The sequence below is a fragment of the Pelodiscus sinensis genome, chromosome 32 (genome assembly GCF_049634645.1).
Source record: "Pelodiscus sinensis isolate JC-2024 chromosome 32, ASM4963464v1, whole genome shotgun sequence".
NCBI classification, from domain to species: domain Eukaryota; kingdom Metazoa; phylum Chordata; order Testudines; family Trionychidae; genus Pelodiscus; species Pelodiscus sinensis.
In genome coordinates this window covers 4,992,119-5,009,147 of record NC_134742.1, presented here as the reverse complement: position 1 = coordinate 5,009,147, position 17,029 = coordinate 4,992,119, and the positions used below count along the sequence as shown (strand labels likewise).

Here is a 17,029-nt window from a genome sequence, read left to right as displayed (position 1 = left end):
AACAAGCGAAGGGCGGACGGTAGAGAAGACACATTGCAGAATGCAGGAGCTAATCTCTGAGCATAAAAGAACATTTGTCCAACGCAATAGGCATGTTAGTTACAAGGCAAAAGGCATCCTTTAAGCAGGCTCCATGCAGCAGATACAGCACAGAGGTCTTAAGGGAGCTGCTGGACTTGATTTGGTGGTAGGCATGGTAGGGAACAGTTTGGGGCTCGCTCTACTAACTCTGCTTTGAAAACATGGTGGTTGAAGCTCCCATAGCTAGGCAAGGGCCTATGTGTGCAAAGGGGCCCAGAGTGGCATGGAGACAGGGAGGGAGTCTCATGGCCACCACGTGTTCAGGTGCAGGAAAGAGTCTGTTCCCCAGAGCTGAGCCCTGTGAAAGCCCCAAAGCTCGGCTCTCTCACCGACAGGCAGAAGATATCGCCTCCCCCACCGAGTCTGTCTAGGGAGACCGAGAATTGTCTTGCAGCTTGGGTGGGAAAACGCCCCCTACAAAAACAGTCACCGCTCCAAAATAAAACCACTAACTCATTTCTGTTGTACAGGAAAAAACTCCAGGCCCATGTGGCGACTCTGAGAGGGTATGTCTACACTACCACCCTAGTTCGAATTAGGCTTCCTATTCCGAACTACCTGTACTCCTCATTCTGAACTAGCGGACATTTAAAAATGGCGGCGCCCGGCAACATGCAAATGAAGCCCGGGAAATTCAAATCCCTGGCTTCATTTGCAACTCTGGTTGCCTACATTACCACCCTAGTTCGAACTAGGGTGGTAGTGTAAACATACCCAGGGAAAGAAGAGCAAAGCTGCTGAGCTTAAAGGAGACCAGTGAGCAGAGAAGCCAGCAGTATCTGGTAGGTGTCTGTTGTTTTTCACCGGCTGGGAGACATAGTTGAGACTTAGGATTGTTTATTGTTAGATTTCTCTGTGGCCTTGGTGAATGTGGATTTATGTGTGTTTCTCCGTTCTTATGGGATAGTGTCTGTGTCGCAAATATTCTCTCCCTTGAAAAAATGGAAGCTGCATTTTAATGAATGAATGAATTTCTATTCACTGTGACGTTCATAAGCAACTTCTCCCAAAACACAAGGGTTGTTTCCCAGGAGACTAGGACACAGGCCCTTATGGGATATTGGGAGCAAAGTGTAAAAAAGTCTCCCACCCTTGTGATGAAAACATACAGTCAAGTATCCGGCTGTGAAGGATCCAAGGTTTTGAACCCCAGTCAGGGGAGCTGACACCCTTGACAACCCCCTAAGCAAGGTGTTCATGTGTGTGTGTGGGGGGGGGGGGGGAGGCAGTGCCATGTTCCTGGAAGGGGACAGTCCGGGTATGTCTACACTACAGCACTAATTCGAACTAACTTAATTCGAATTAGTTAATTCGAATTAAGCTAATTCAAACTAGTGCATCTAGACCTAAAAATGAGTTCGAATTAGCATTTTGCTAATTCGAACTAGCATGTCCACATTGAATGGAACCTGAACCGAGGTTAAGGATGGCTGGAAGTAGTGCCGGCAGGGCATCAGCTTAGGACTTAGAGTGTGGAGCTACTGTCTCAGGCTAGCCGAGGGCTGTGCTTAAAGGGACCCGACCCCCAACCCGGACAGAAAGTTCTCAGGGCTCCCCGCTCACTTGTCTAACTCGATGAGGGACAGCAAAGCAGTCCTGGCTTGGAGTGCCCTGAATGCCCACACTCGGCACATCACAGTACTCGGCCATCAGCCCAGCTGCACTTGCCGCAGGCTGCCATCTGGGGGGGGGGTGTCAATTGGGGGGCTGCAGGCTACAAAATGGGGGGATGGTGCAGGAGGAGCTGAACCTGAGGTAATAGAGAAAACAAAAGGACAAGTTCCTGGGTAGAAAACTGCCAGCGGCTGGGAGGGGAGGGTATAAACACAGGGGAAAGAAGGGAGAACGTGAGGGGGTGGGTCTGTGAGAGGGATCGGGGGAGAGTGGAAGAGACACCCAGAAATGAACAGGGACGGAACAGGGCGCCTGGAAATGAAACGTTTGGAAGTCGAGGCTGAAGCGAAGGCAGCTCAAAGGGGCAGAGAAATGTCGCAGTCCTGAGGGAAGGGGAGACGCCGCTCACTCATTTCAGGTTTCTACCTTGACCTGGTTGCCGTGTCAGTGTCATTAAAACATAAACTGCTCCCCAAATCCGTGGGCCTCTTTGCCATTGGCCTGGGTATTAAAGCTGCTGCTCCGCTCATTTCCACTCTGACCGGCTTTTACAGTATTAAAAAGGGGGGCAGAAAAGACAAGTCGGATTTGTCCCTTTTTAAATGTCCCTCCCTGCTGCTGTTGCTGGGGGGGAAGGGGTCAGATTTGTGTCTGTTCTGGGTTGGGTCCGCCCAGGCTGTGGGGCTGGGGAGAGGGCGGCACCAAGGGTCAGCCCCCCACACCCATCATGGCCGTGCCCCCACCCATGTCCCAGCCCCACTGCGCTCTGCTCCACCATGGCAGCAGTAAGGGCGCACCCTGGGGCTGGGCGGCAGAGGGCAGTGGGCTGGGAGCCAGGCGGAGCTGGGTGGAGCTGGGCCGGTGGGGACAGTGTCACTGCGGCTGGGCACTTGCACCCGCAAAGGGTGGGGGAGGGGGGAATGGCTCCGGGGCCCTGCGGCGAGGGAGCCGAGTGACCGTTGGGAACCGGTTCCAACCGGATTTTCCCGCCTTGGCGAGAGTTCCGCTCCCCTCAGGGGACCCGCCCAGGGGGCTGTATGAGACGGGGGGGGGGGGGGGCGCCGGTCACTGCTGTCTGCCCCGAACCCCCCCCCCCCACAGATCTCTCCTCTCCCCCCATAACATCTAGGGACTCCCCAGCCTCTGCCGCACATCCCCTGATTCTGGATCCTTCCCCAAGGCTCTTCCTCTGGGTTCCCTTCATATCTCGTCTGCTCTTTAGCCGGGGTGGGGAGGGGGCAATAAAACACCCGAGTGAGTCACAGGTGCCAGACCCTGGCCCAGAGGAATGGGGCCGTCGCCTTCCGCACAGAAAGATCAGACGCTTCCCCCCTAGGGTACCCTGGGTATCGACCCATCAGCACCTCGTCCACACGCATCCCTGGTCTCGCTTTTACACTTCTCTGCGCTCACAGAGGGGCCCCTTGTATTTCCTCCATTATGACGATGCTAAAACCTCTAGAACAGGGGAACAGGATGAGGTGCTGAATAAATCAGGGTTAGCCGGGGCCAGGGGCAGGGGTGGGGGAAGGCGGGAGGGGAAGGAGAATGCGATTTTCTGATTAGGAGTCAACAGGTTCCCTGCAAGGTCACTTTCTGAGCGGGAAAGTGTTTTACTCTCTCTCTCCTGAGCCAGGGGCCTGGAGCAGCCCACGTGGAAAACGCAAGAATGAAATGGGGAGCGGCGAACCCTGCACCTGTCCTGGGTGGGGCCAGAAACTGCTGCCCCCCCAAACCAACCAGGAGGGACCCAGGGTCCCCATTCCCACTTCTGCCTTGCCCAGGGACGGGGGAGCCAGGGGCAGCAGATGGTGCATCGTGTCTAGGAGCCAGGGCGGCCTTGGTGTCAACTGGCAGAGGGCTCACAGGCTCCCCTGGGCTGAGCTCTGCTGAACAGTTCACCCAGGGGAGCACGTGAGGTTGGCTCTGAGCTCCAGGGGCCCCACGGTGAGATGTCAGAGCAGAGGACAGGCAGGTCGTGTGCCTGGACTCACACTTGTGCCCGGGGGGTCCTGGTATTCAGGCAGGCCCTCGGGAGGTGACACACCGTGGCTGTGCTCCCTGTCATAATTATGAGGGTTAGCCAGCAGCCTGGGGATTAAGGAGTTAACTACACCTAGCCAGGTGGAGTGACCAGTAGGAATGTAGGGGGGACTTTCAAACTGGGACAAAGGAATTTGGGGTTTTTTCCTTTCTCCTTTTGGGTACGTCTAGACTACATGCCTCTGTCGCCAGAGGCATGTAGATTAGGCTACCGGAGGGTATGTCTACACTACAATGTTAGTTCGAACTAACGGATGTTAGTTCGAACTAACATTCATAGCCGCTACATTAGCGCTCCGCTAGTTCGAATTTGAATCGAACTAGCGGAGCGCTTAGTTCGAACTAGGAAAACCTCATTTTACGAGGATTAAACCTAGTTCGAACTTACTAGTTCGAATTAAGGGGTGTGTAGCCCCTTAATTCGAACTAGTGGGAGGCTAGCCCTCCCCAGGTTTCCCTGGTGGCCACTCTGGCCAACACCAGGGAAACTCTATGCCCCCCTCCCGGCCCCGGACCCCTTAAAGGGGCACGGGCTGGCTACGGTGCCCGTGCCAGGTGCAAGCCTGCCAGCACCCAGCCAGCAGACCCGGCACCTGCGCTGGGGCGTGAGCCCGAGCTGTGAGCCTCAGCTGGACTGGCTCCTTCCCCCTCTCACTGCTGCCCCTCTGGCGAGAAGCGCACAGGAGGAGCCGGAGGAGCCGGCCTCCCGGGGCAGAGGAGACCGAGGCACCTGCCTGCGAGAGGGGACAGGCTCACGCCAAGGGTCTTTCTGTGGTGCCGGGTGGGGAGGGAGGCCAGGCACAGGCCAGCGGGAGAAGGGGCAGCCCCTGCCAGGGCAGAACGGGGGCCACCAAGAAGGAGACACCACGTTTCTGCCTGGTTCCACCTAGGGTTGCCAGGTGAGTTAAAAAAAAATACTGGACACACTTGATCTCAGATGGGGGTGGGGGGACCAGCTGGGAGGGATGCAAGGCTGGCCGGGAGAAGGGGGGGGGGGCAGCCGGTGGGAAGCAGGGATGGCAGGGGGGCAGGTAGGGGGCAGTTGGGCTGGCTGGAGGAGTTAGTGGGTCATTGGGGCTGGCCAGGGGAGATCAGGAGATTGGGCAGGGGAACCGGCTGGTGGGAAGCAGGGCTGGAAGGGGGGGGGTAGGGAGCAGCGGGGCTGGCCGGAGGAGTTAGGTGGTCATCGGGGGCAGTGGGGCTGGCCGGGTGAGATCGGGAGATTGGGCAGGGGAACTGGCCGGTGGGAAGCAGGGCTGAAAGGGGGGTGCGGGTATTGGCTGCAGCAGATCTGGACGGGGGAGATCGGGCAGGGGAAAATTGGGACAAGAAGTGGGGGAGAACCGGCCAGCTGGGAGGGTGTCAGCGGGAGTGGGGGCGGGGGGAGTGAATCGGCCGGCAGGGAGCAGGACTGACCCGGGCACGTGAAGATCCCAGGGCGCTGCCTGTCCCACGCACGGTCCCGGCGAAGTGCGAGCAAGTCTGGCTGTGGCTCCACAACATACTTGACCCGCACTCAGGGACATGGACGGGGCTTCCCCTCTGCCCCAAGGCGTCACACACAACCGGAGGCTCCCAGCGCCAATCGTGCCTCCCTCCCAGCCACTGCCCCGCCCCCGCCAGGCTGCACATGTCCGGTATTTTCTGGATTTTGTTACCAGACAGTCGGCCCAAACCGGCCTGTCTGGTTGAATACCGGACACCTGGCAACCCTAGTTCCCCCAGGGGCCTTTGCATGTGAAGCACAGAGGAGAACCCGCTACACTGGTGAGTTCCTCCCCGGGATGCCACCCACTTGGGAGTCACTTGCAGATGGGCCACGCTGGACAAAGCTGCAGCCTTTTGATAGCTCAGCGGGCAGAGGGGAGGGCTGGGCCCGGCACACGGCCAAGTGATTCCCTAGGGGCATAGGCGTGCGCAGCACATTGCACTTGGCTGTGCACCCAGGGAATTTGATTTTTTATTTTTTTGAAAGGCGAACATTTATTGCATACTCAATCCTAAAGGACAGGCTGCGAGCAAACACGGGCTTTCCATCCATTTCTACAGCATCTATAGTGCGCAATTCGTACTTTCAAACTAAAAGAGCATTTCATGCGTTAAATTAAAACGCAAAGCCGCTTTTTTCCGAGACATTAGGATGTGCCTGGGCACACCCGGTACACCCCTATTCACACCTATGGCTAGGGGGCTGGTTTGTCTGCAGCTCGAAGGGGAGCTTCTCTTTCCTGCCCTGACTGAGGCAGAGCAGAGGTAGAGAGGCAGGGCTGGCACCTAGGCAGACAGGGGCAGGGAGGCAGGGCTGGGACCTAGGCAGACGGGGGCAGAGAGGCAGGGCTGGCACCTAGGCAGACAGGGGCGGAGAGGCAGGGCTGGCACCTAGGCAGACAGGGGCAGAGAAGCAGGGCTGGCACCTAGGCACACAGGGGCGGAGAAGCAGGGCTGGCAGGCCCCTAGGTGGGCAGCAGGGCAGACAAGGCCCTTCCAGGAGGCCCAGCTGCGATCTCCATGGAGGAGCCAACCAAGGGCTCAGCCCCAGGGACAGAGGCATCTGCCCAAGCCAGGGACTGGACCAGGGACCTTTCGACCTCCAGCCTCGTGCTCTCCCAACTCCGCTACCTCAGTGGCTGCCCCCTGGCCCCAGGGCCTGCGCGTCTCTCCCAGGGCGGTTTCCTCAGCAGGGGCGCACAAGAGAGAAGCTGTTGGCAGGGCCCCTGCAAGGCAGGAGGAGCTTGACCTGCCCCCCTCAGCCTGACTCGCTACTTGGCCCCTTTCCTGCCTCCCTGCCCGGGCTGTGCCGGTGGCCGACGGGCTGCTGTTGCGGGGGGCGGGAAAGAGGAGGGGCAGTGAGAACCCGGCGGGAAGAGGGTCCAGCTGCCTCTTTGCTGCTTTTTCTCCCCATAGCTGGATTCCAGGGCTGGTCCAAGGGGGCTGCTCCCCAGACTCTCCCAGGCCCCCTCTGACTGGCCCCAGATCCCACTGAAGCCAGGCTGGGCGAGTGGCCTGAGAGCTCTGGGGCCTGGAGACTGTGGTTAGCCTCTGCCCCACACAGCGCCGGAGACCAGCACCAGCTCCCCTCCCCCCCGCTAGGAGAGCTGGGGATACTGCAGGGAAGAGAGGCATTGCCACTGGGACAAAGCACAAGGGTGACAGCTGGTCTCTGGGCCGGCACTCCCAGGATGGAACCAGAACCCCCCCTCCTCACAGCACAGGCGAGCATCCCACCCTCGGTGCTCAGTGTTCACCCCTTGAGAACAACATCAGCTACACCCCCACTGGTGGGTTACACGGGCACCAGAGAAACCTGGAGCATAAGGAGCCTAATGGCCAGGTGGGGAGAGGCAATTAGTCGGTAGCTGAGTCTGTCGCCCTCCTTCCCCGGCTGCTCCATCCCATCCCCATGTCGGGCGGTGAACCCCCTAGTCGCTTGTTACCCCTTTCTCACTCAGGGTACGTCTGCTCTGCCCCGTTATTCCGACACAACAATGTGAGTGTCCACACAGCAATTCCTCTATTGGGAAATTAAGTCAAAAGCATCATTCCAGCTTCTGTAACCCTCATTCCACACTAACTAATGCCTCTTCCGAAAGATCCATTTCCAAATGCTGGTCAGGTGGACGCTCCACTGCTGCTATTTCAAAATAGCTGCCCCTCAGGGCCGTTCAAAACCATTACGCCCCAGTGCTCCCTGGGGCTCTACATTAAGGTAGCACATCCCCATTAGGGGAGCCTGTCTCGGATTCATTTTGAGGCTTCCCTGTAGAGGGGATGCTCTTATTTTGGAATGTATCTTCCAGACCAGCTTATTCCGAAATAAGCAGGCAGTGTAGATGCACCCTGAGTGCTTAGGCCCAAGTTTGGGGCCTGGCAGATATTTCGGAGGAATCACTGTCAGTCTGGACTCATCACACTTTATGTAAAGGCTCCATAGAGTCTGAAAAAGAAAAGAGCAGGAGAACATGCCCAGACAGGTGGCACTGACTGATCTAAATTGCAACCTGCCCATTTCCCAGCAGACAAAAGTGAAACTAAACTCTCTGGTCTCTGCAGGAGAAGCCATGGCTGCTGCGACTACAGGAAAGAAGCTCCAGGATGAAGTGACCTGTCCCATTTGCCTGGAGTATTTTGACGATCCGGTGTCTCTCGACTGTGATCACAGCTTCTGCCGAGCCTGCATCACCCAGTGCTGGGGGGGGCTCACTGCAGACGTCTCCTGCCCCCAGTGCAGACGGGCCTTTCCCCAGGGGAACCTCAGGCCAAACAGGCAGCTGAGGAGTTTTGTGGATGCAGCCAGAGAACTCCAGTTGCAGGCAGGGAGGGAACCAGCCCCAGAGAGACTGTGTGAGAAACACCAGGAGCCTCTCAAGCTCTTCTGCAGAGAGGATGAAATCCCCATCTGTGTGGTGTGCGACAGATCCAAGGGGCACCGAGGTCACACCGTGATTCCTGCCGAGGAAGCTGCCGAAGAATTCCAGGTAGGGAAATGCCAACTGTGATCCCTGCCTTCCTGGGACTGAGGAGGAGCAGCTCCCGCCCTGGGAATCTAGCCGATAGGATCAGGGGTGGGACTGCAGGCAGCAGGGACGGCCTGGTGATAGGGCACCGCAGCAGGGACATTGCCTCCCAAGTGCCCCTCGTGGCATGGGGTAGTCCTGCCTCAGTTTCCCAAAAAAGACCCACAGTGGCATTTTGTGTGGCCAGTAACAGCCCTGCTCTCCCAGCCGGGACTCTCAGGACTTTGAGTCTGGAGTTTGCTCTTATCATCCTGAGCAAGATCCAGGGTCTCCTCTGTCTGCTCCAGGGGCCTCCTCCCTCTGGCTTTCCCTGGGCCTGTTTGACATATCTCACGCTGGGTTAGATCCCAGGATCCCTCACCCTGCCCTTCATTGTCCCTTCCTGGGGAGAAGAATTGACTATGTCTCAGGCAGGGCTGACAGCCAATGTTCCTTCTAATATTTTCCATCCATGTGTGGAATAAATTTTGTTCTCTGCACCAATGCATGTGTGTCTGAGCAGCACTCGTAGAAACACCTGCTGCCAGCTGTGGGTGACTGGGTGCTCTGCTAATCAGCTGGGCTGCACTGGAATCTCTCCTGGGTGCTGCCCAAGTGCCCAGCTTACAGGGACCCTGCTGAGAGCTCCTCCCTTGAAAGGGCCAGCCAGCCTGTGCCCAGCTTCCTCCCCACCCACCTCTCCTGAGCCACAGGGACCTATGATTATGTGACCCCAGCTCCCTACGGTAACAAGGTCCGACAATTTCAAACACTCTGAAAACTCTCCCAGTGTCTGTTACTGTGACTCTGTGTCTCTGAACCCATAAACCTGCAGGGCCCTGCAGTCGTGAGTACAGTGCGTGTCTGTGCTGGGCCAGCTCCCCTCCCTCTAGTCCTGAAACTAACAAAAACAGAAACAAAACTAAAAACCTAAACATCTTTGCTGGCAGGACATTACAGAAATGGGTTGAACCAAAAATGATCTATTTTATAAATTATTAGCAAAGCTCACATTTGATTTTTGTTTAGTCACATGAAATGTTTCTGCGTCTCCAGGGAAGGCTCCAGGACCATCTGAAGACTCTGAGAGTCAAGAGACAAAAGCTGCTGGGACTGAAAGTGAGCAGGGAGAAGACCAGCCAGGAATACCTGGTAGGTGCCCGGCATTATGACCCTGCCTTTCTAGCGAGCCAGAGGGAGCTGATCCCGAATCAGACCTAAGGAGCAGCCAGGACAATCTAGTGACCAGATTATTGTTTCCCTTGGTCAGCCGGGGAATGAGCACCGAGAAATCACAATTCATTGTTTTAGCAGGATCCCTCCTTAGAGTTGGGCCCTAAAACAGCCACTTCCACCCTCTGTGAATTTGTGGACTTCTTTAGAAGTGTCAAAGGGAGGTTCCCCTTTGAAAATTTATTGTCTGTGTGAACAGCTGAATTCTATCCAGTGCTTTTTAGTCCAAGTCTTTTACTGACATGGTCCATGGCCCCAAAGGCACAAAGACCACAAGTCGGAAACCACTGTCACACCCACTGTAAACTGAAGCTTCTAGGAATAGCCAACTTAGCCTGTAACAGGATAAACTTAAAAAACAAAAAATAGGCTGGTAGCACTTTAAAGAGTAACACAACGGCTCCGTCTACACTGGCATGATTTTCCGGAAATGCTTTTAATGGAAAAGTTTTCCGTTAAAAGCATTTTCGGAAAAGAGTGTCTGGTTCTTCTTCTTCCAGAAATGGACACAAGCTGAGCGGCAGAAGATTGTGGCCGAGTTTCAGCAGCTGCGGCAGTTCCTGGAGGAACAAGAGCGACTCCTGCTGGCCCAACTGCAGAAGCTGGACGAGATGATAGCAAAGGAAGGGACTGACACTGTCACCAAACTCTTGGAGCAGATTTCCCATCTCAGCGAGCGGATCCGGGAGCTGGAGGGGACGTGTCAGAAGCCAGCGAGTGAATTCCTGCAGGTGAGACTGAGGGGGAAATTTTCCATCTCCCACCACAGAGACAGGACAGCCCCTAACACAGGGGTTCTAAAACTTGTGATACCGCAACCCCCCTCTCAGCTGTTTGCGATCCCCCGGAGGGTCAAGATCCACAGTTTGAGAAACGCTGCCCTAACAGGTGGGCACAGGAGTCAGAGGTCACCGGGCAGCTCCGTGTGCGCCCTCCTGGCATGGGAATTGTTGTTCTGTGCAGACCCACAGGCACAGAGAGACTAGCGATGGCAAAGCCCCATTCGTTCAGGGATCCATGGCCCTGGGTCCAGGCAAAGTCTAGTTTCCCCTCACTCGCCAAATCCCTCCCTTGGAATTCACAGTGTGTGTCAGGTGGGACTGAAACTCTCTCTCTCTCTCTCTCTCTCCAGGACGTCAGAAGCACCTTGAGCAGGTAGGTGGCTCTCACCCCCTCACACCTCACAGCGCTGGGGAAACACTGGGCAGTGAAGTTGTCGCTGCCTCTCCCCAGGGCTCCACAGCAGAACGTGTGGGAAGGTCACATCTGGGATTCAAATCTCTGACCCATTTAACCCTGAGGCCCTCGCCCTTTTAGAGACGACTCTGCAGTTACCCAGGGGAAGGCGCAGACTGGCCTGTGGTACATTCTACCCATGTCACCTCCCTGGGGACTGGCTGCCCCAGGACTGAGGGGTGGGACATGGGCCTGTCCCTGCTGGGCGCTGGGCACCATTCAGCACAGGGCAGCAGGGATCCAGGGTCTTTCCTGCCCGAGGGCTGTTTGGAGACCTGTGTGTGTTGTGCTTAAAAGAAGCACCTGGGATCTTTTTCAGGGGGATAAGGCAACAGGCCTCATTTACTGAACATACATAGATCAATCAACACTTTATCATATGCATATGATATATTACACTCACACACTCACACACACAGACACAACCACACTCCATCCTGTTGTTACCAATAGTTGCTCCCCCTAACTGCACTAGCCAGGTGAGTTAGATGGGGGAGGGGTGGAGCCAGGCTTCTGCCTATCCGGATCAATGCTCCTATGTTGACAAGACGAAAATCCGGGGTCCCCCTGCAAGATGCCTCCTATTTATCCCGCTCATGGATCCAGTTAGTCATCACCTCACCTTTATAATACTTCTAAGAAAGTTCTTCCAAGGGCAGGCACTTGCTGCTGGACTCCCAAGGAGTCTGTATGTCCAGTCTTCTTAATGAGCTCACTGCACAGGTATTGTCTTGGGTCTGGCTCCCAGCCCCTCTCCACCTTTGCAACTGCTGCTGGAGGTGCTCCCCTTTCATTCTCCATTCACACCTCATTCATTTCAACAGGGCAATCAAGGAAAGGGGAGAGTTCAAAAGACATTTTTTTCTTTACCTTATACAAAGTTTCTTAATACCAGGGATTCTATAAGAAGGCCTACAAGATCTATATATATAAAAAGGAAAGTTTCTCTTAATACAAAGTTATATGAGAAATGTTACAGAGATTCTATAAGAACACTTAAAGATATGTCTAAAAGGATAAGATCTTAATACAAAGTTATATGAGAATGATAATATTACAGGGATTTATCCACATGGGTGGGATGAGCTGGGGAGAGGGGAGCTGGTCTGTCAATCTAGTTCAGTGGTCATCAATCTTTTGAAGCACGAGATTACTTTTTTAATTCAAGTGCAATCCTAGATCTACCTCAAACCCAAATAAATTTGCCCCATCTCCTTTATACCCCTTCTCCAAGACCCCACCCTTGCTCACTCCATTCTCCCTCCCTCCCCCATCCTCCCTCCCTTTCACCAGGCTGGGGCAGAGGGTTGGGGGGCAGGCTCTGGTCGTGGATTAAGGGATTTGGAGTGTGAGAGGGGCTCTGAGCTGAGCTTGGGGCAGACGGTTGGGATGTAGGCGGGGGGTCTAGGTGCAAGCTCTAGGAAGGTGTTTGGATGCAGGGGTGCTTGGGGCGGGAGTCTGGGATGCAAGAGGGGTTCATGACTGGGGTAGGGTTTCAGCATGTGGGCTCCAACTGGGCACTACTCACCTCAGGAGGCTGCTGGGGGGTGGTGCAGTGAGGCTAGGGCAGGCTCCATGTCCTGGCCCTGCACCACTCCCCACAGCAGCCAGCAAACTCCATCCCAAGTACTGTTGTGCCCCCTCTCTGCTCTGTGGAGATAGGATACAGGATGAGAGAGCAGGTATCTTGACACCAGCACTCCCTCTTCTCCCTGCCCTGCCCAGAAAGCAGGAGGCTTCTAGGGGTGGGGAAGGCAGCTCCAAGGCAAAGATAAGGAGACGCAAGGCAGGGGGGGAGGGGCAGCTAAAATGCCAGCGCTTGACAGCCTCTTGGCCAGACCAGTCAGGATCACCTGTCAGAGGCTCCAAGATCTACTGCTTGGTGACCACTGGTCTAGTTCTTTGTGGGCAGATTCCTACAGCCCTTCCCCTGGGAACCTCCCGTCCCTCAGCGCCTGGAGGCCCAGGAGGGAGTCGGCCGCTGAGACTCAAATACCCACTAACCAGAACTTAAGAACTGAAGCAAAATGCAGGACAATGTAGCACTTTAAAGACTAACAAGATGGTTTATTAGATGATGAGATTTCGTGGGCCAGACCCACTTCCTCAGATCAAATAGTGGAAGAAAATAGTCACAACCAGATATACCAAAGGATACAATTTAAAAAAATGAACAGATATGAAAAAGACAAATCACATTGCAGAACAGGAGCGGGATGCAGGGGGGGGAGGAGGAAGGAAGGTAAGTGTCTGTGAATTGATGGTATTAGAGGTAGGGAGAGTGGGATGTTTGTGAGTTAATGGTATTAGAGGTGATAATTGGGGAAACTGTCTTGGTAATGGGTGAGATAGTTCAAGTGTTTGTTAAGTCCTTGTTGGCAAGTGTCGAATTTTAACATGAATGACAGTTCAGAGGATTCCCTTTCAAGTGCAGATGTAAAAGGTCTTTGTAGCAGAATGCAGGTGGTTAAGTCATTGAGAGAGTGTCCTAAGAACTGAGTCACTCAAGGCAGGATCACAGTGGGTCCCAACCTGTGGGCCACAGACCCCTGTAGGGTTGTCAGGTGTCGGGTATTGGCCCAGACAGTCCAGTTGCAGCCTCTGTCTGGTAAAATGTCTGGTATTTTCTATTTCTCTCAGTTGGAAGGCCGCTTGGGACATTTCCCCCTATGTCAGGTGGGGATGTGGAGAGCAGGGAGCCTGGGGATTTAAAGGTGCAGTGACTTTTTTTGTGCGCTTTTTTTCTTAACCAAATTTTTTCCTGCCATGTGAGGGGGAGGTGTTTTTTGTGAAAGTATCTGGCAACCCTAGACTCTTGATGGTCCGTGAAGGTACTGCAGGGGATCTGTGGAAAGTCCAAAAGTAAGGATTGAGCCCATGGCGGTGGACATTGAAATGCTGAGGGAGATTAGAGAGGCTACCAAAATAGAGAATTCTGTAATAATGGGGGATTTTAATTATCCCCATATTGACTGGATACATGTCACCTCAGGAAGAGAAGCAGAGAAAATTTCTCAATGGCTTAAATGACTGCTTCTTGGAGCACCTGGTACAGGAACCCACAAGGGGAGAGGCAATTCTCGATTTAGTCCTTAGTAGAGCGCAGGATCAGGTCCAGGAAATAACCATTACAGGACCGCTTGGGAATAGTGACCATAATATAATAACATTTAACATTCCTGTGGTGGGAAGAACACCCCAGCAGTCCAGAACTCTGGCATTTAATTGCAAAAAGGGGAATTACACAACATTGAGGAGGTTAGTTAAACAGAAATTAAAAGGCACAGTGACTAGAGGCAAATCCCTGCAAGCTGCATGGAAACTTTTTAAAGACACCATAATAGAGGCCCAACTTAAAGGTATACCCCAAATTAGAAAACATAGCAAGAGACCTAAAAAGAGTCACCGTGGCTTAACCACCATGTAAAAGAAGCAGTGAGGGACAAAAAGGCATCTTTTAAGAAGTGGAAGTCCAATCCTAGTGCGATAAATAGAAAGGAACATAAACACTGTCAAACCAAGTGTAAAAATGTAATAAGAAAAGGAAAAAAAGATTTTGAGGAACAGCTAGCCAAAAATTCAAAAAGAAATAACAAAATGTTTTTAAAGTACATTAGAAGCAGGAAGCCTGCTAAAAAACCTGTGGGTCCCCTAGACGATCGAGATATAAAAGAAGCAAATGAGGAGTAACGGTAGTTCGAACTAGGAAGCCTAGTTCGAACTACCTAGTTCGTGCCCCGTGTAGCCGCGCTGCACGGGGTTCGAACCAGCGGGGTTTTAAAAATGGCGGCTCCCCGCTTATGCAAATGAAGCCCGGGAAATTTAAATCCTGGGCTTCATTTGCAAGTGCGGTATGCCTACATTACCCTCCTAGTTCGAACTAGGAGGGTAGTGTAGACATACCCTAACAGAGTTTAAAGAGAAGCTAGATAATTTCATGGAGGTTAGGCCCATAAAAGGCTATTAGCCAGGGGATAGAAATGGTATCCCTGGCCTCTGTTTGTCAGAGGCTGGAGAAGGATGGCAGGAGACTAATCACTTGATCATTGTCTTCGGTCCACCCTCTCTCTGGGGCGCCTGGTGCTGGCCACTGTCGGCAGACAAGCTACTGGGCTAGATGGACCTTTGGTCTGATCCAGTACGGCCGTTCTTATGTTCTTTTTCTTTTCCTTTCCTTTGTTTCTCCCCCAGGGAGGGGAGGGGGTCCGTGAAATTTTCATGGATTGAAAAGAGGTCCATATGCTTGAAAAGGCTGGGAACCACTGCATTGCCACCATGGGTTGTTGCTTCTCCCCAGGTGTGAGAAGGGACAGGCCCAGCAGCCAGAGGAGATGGCTCCTGAACTGGAGAAGCGAGTCCATGGTTTCTCCCGGAAAGTTATTGCGCTGTCGGAGATGCTGAGGGAGTTCAAAGATACCTTGGGGGGATGGAGGAGGGGAAAGTGGGACGCTGGAAGGAGAATGGCGCAGGTCAATTGGTTCATAATTAGATGATGCTCCCATATAATTGCAGGGTGAATGGCACAGACTTGGGTTCCAAGACACTCAGGCTGATTAATTCAAACCCTTGTTTGTTCAGAAGCAGCCTTTGCAATTTCAGTGAGTGTGAGAGTGAGAAATGCCAGAGAGAGAGAAACATGCCCAGTTCCCTTCTCCTGGGGCATAGGCGAGTCATGGTGCATTTCTCCTGTGATAGCAGGATGACCCCTGACAGTATCTGACCTGTTAGAACCATCCAGATTATACCCGGATGAGTTCTGTTCCAATCTCCTTTGTGTTGGGGACAGTCAGTACCTTGTGTGACTTGTACACGGCTCACACAGGAACTTTCAATTGCTGGAGGGTTTTTGCTGCCCAAGCAATTTTCAAGTTACTCTCTTTTCTGATGTGCACGAATCACTTCTCCACGGGGGGGTTCTGGACGTTGCTCCCTGGCCTGGGCAGGTCACTCTGGGTGTCTGTGCAAACACCTTATGTGAGCAACACATCTGGGTCCTGCAGAGCAACTGAGAAACACGGCACTTTAAGAGCAAGGTCACTGTAGAAAACTTTTCCCTTCTGGCAAGCACACGGCTCACCAGGCCCAAGCGGAGCCAATCAGCATCAATGCTGGGGGGCAATAATTCTTGGTGGGGGCCACTACAAGATTTTGGAAAGTGGCCAAGGCCCACACTTTGCTATGGTGGGGGTGCAGGGTTTAGGGTGGTGTTGCATACAGAAGGCCACACAGGGTAAGGGACTGGGGTGCAGGAGATGGTGTGGGGTCTGAGAGGGAGTTTGGGGTGGTGACCTGGGTCGCAGATTGGGGTGTAGGGTCAGGGAGGGGGTCTGGATGCCGGTGAGGATTCTGGCCTGGGGGAGAAGTGTAGGAGGGGGGTACAGGTTCGGGGAGGGAGCTGTGACCTGGGAGAAGGGGAAAAGGGGGGTGCAGACTGCAGAGGGTGAGCGTGGTGACCTGGGGCAGGGGAATGGGAGGAGGTGTGGATGTAGGAGAGGATTCTGGCCTGGGGGAGGGGTGTAGGAGGGGCTACAGGGTCTAGGAGGGAGTTATCACCTGGGACAGAGGGTACAGAGTGGGGGTGCAGGAGAGGCTGGGGTGCCAAAGGCAGCTCTGCAGCACCCCCAAGGCAGGCTGAGCTCCCTGCCTGCTGCAGCCCCAGATCACATTAAACTGCAGACTGCTCCCTCCATGTGGCTCTAAGGCTTGTGCTACCCCCACCCCCAGGCCAATCTCTCAGTTCCTATTGGCCGGTTGTTTCCAGCCAATCGGAGCTGAGGGTTGGGCTGGGGGTGGGGAGATCACATGAAGCCCCCCCCCTCGCTGCAGAGCCCAGAGCCGCAGGGACTGAGCTTTAAACCAAGGCAGCTGCATGTGCCTGAGAGTCCCGGGATTGGGGTCCCCAGGCCGGATTTGGGGGCTTGGTGGGCCAGATCTGGCCCCTGGGCCGTATATTGTCCAGCATAAATACCCAGGTTCAGTCTCCAATCGTGTAGAGAGCAACAATCCTGTCCCAGTTCTCAGCACTTCCCCTACTAGCCAAGCCGAGGGAGAGAAGGAGACTCATGGATGGTCACAACCTTCTGGCCCAAATTCAGCAAAATCCCTTCGTTTTGGCCCCTGCGTCTCTCCCAGCCAGAGGGCTGCAGGGTGGGTGTCCCAGGGCCGGGACAGAGTGGCCCGGCGAGATACCGGGAATTTCCCCGTTGGCCGAAGGGCCGAATGGCGGCTGCTGAAGGAGGAGGGGGAAACCCGGCAAGCGGCTCCTGGAAGCAGCTGCCGGAGTTGTGGCTCTGCACGGCCCTTTCTCCCCCATCCCCTCCCCACTCCAG

The 17,029-nt window shown here is 54.3% G+C and overlaps 2 protein-coding genes across 3 annotated transcripts in view; both read left to right on the top strand.

The window, feature by feature from the left end:
• Positions 1-17,029, top strand: part of LOC142823076 (maestro heat-like repeat family member 5) — a 160,350-nt gene that overhangs the window by 16,760 nt on the left and 126,561 nt on the right. The window lies entirely within an intron of this gene.
• Positions 4,488-15,321, top strand: LOC142823115 (zinc finger protein RFP-like). 2 transcript variants are annotated; one of them, XM_075913458.1, is made up of 6 exons: positions 4,488-4,637; positions 7,789-8,213; positions 9,288-9,383; positions 9,965-10,195; positions 10,597-10,619; positions 14,998-15,321. In XM_075913458.1, the coding sequence occupies exons 2-6, from the start codon at positions 7,797-7,799 to the stop codon at positions 15,191-15,193; spliced, it is 963 nt and encodes a 320-aa protein (XP_075769573.1). In that variant the 5' UTR covers positions 4,488-4,637; positions 7,789-7,796; the 3' UTR covers positions 15,194-15,321. The 2 variants fall into 2 exon arrangements, with proteins under 2 accessions (XP_075769573.1, XP_075769572.1); XM_075913457.1 differs by lacking the exon at positions 4,488-4,637 and having other exon boundaries at positions 7,641-8,213.

Coding starts and splice junctions, on each gene's coding strand:
- LOC142823115 (XM_075913457.1), top strand. CDS start 7,698: ATGCCCAGACAGGTGGCACTGACTGATCTAAATTGCAACCTGCCCATT. Junction 10,196..10,596: donor CAGCGAGTGAATTCCTGCAG/GTGAGACTGAGG, acceptor CTCTCTCTCCAG/GACGTCAGAAGCACCTTGAG. Junction 10,620..14,997: donor GTCAGAAGCACCTTGAGCAG/GTAGGTGGCTCT, acceptor GCTTCTCCCCAG/GTGTGAGAAGGGACAGGCCC.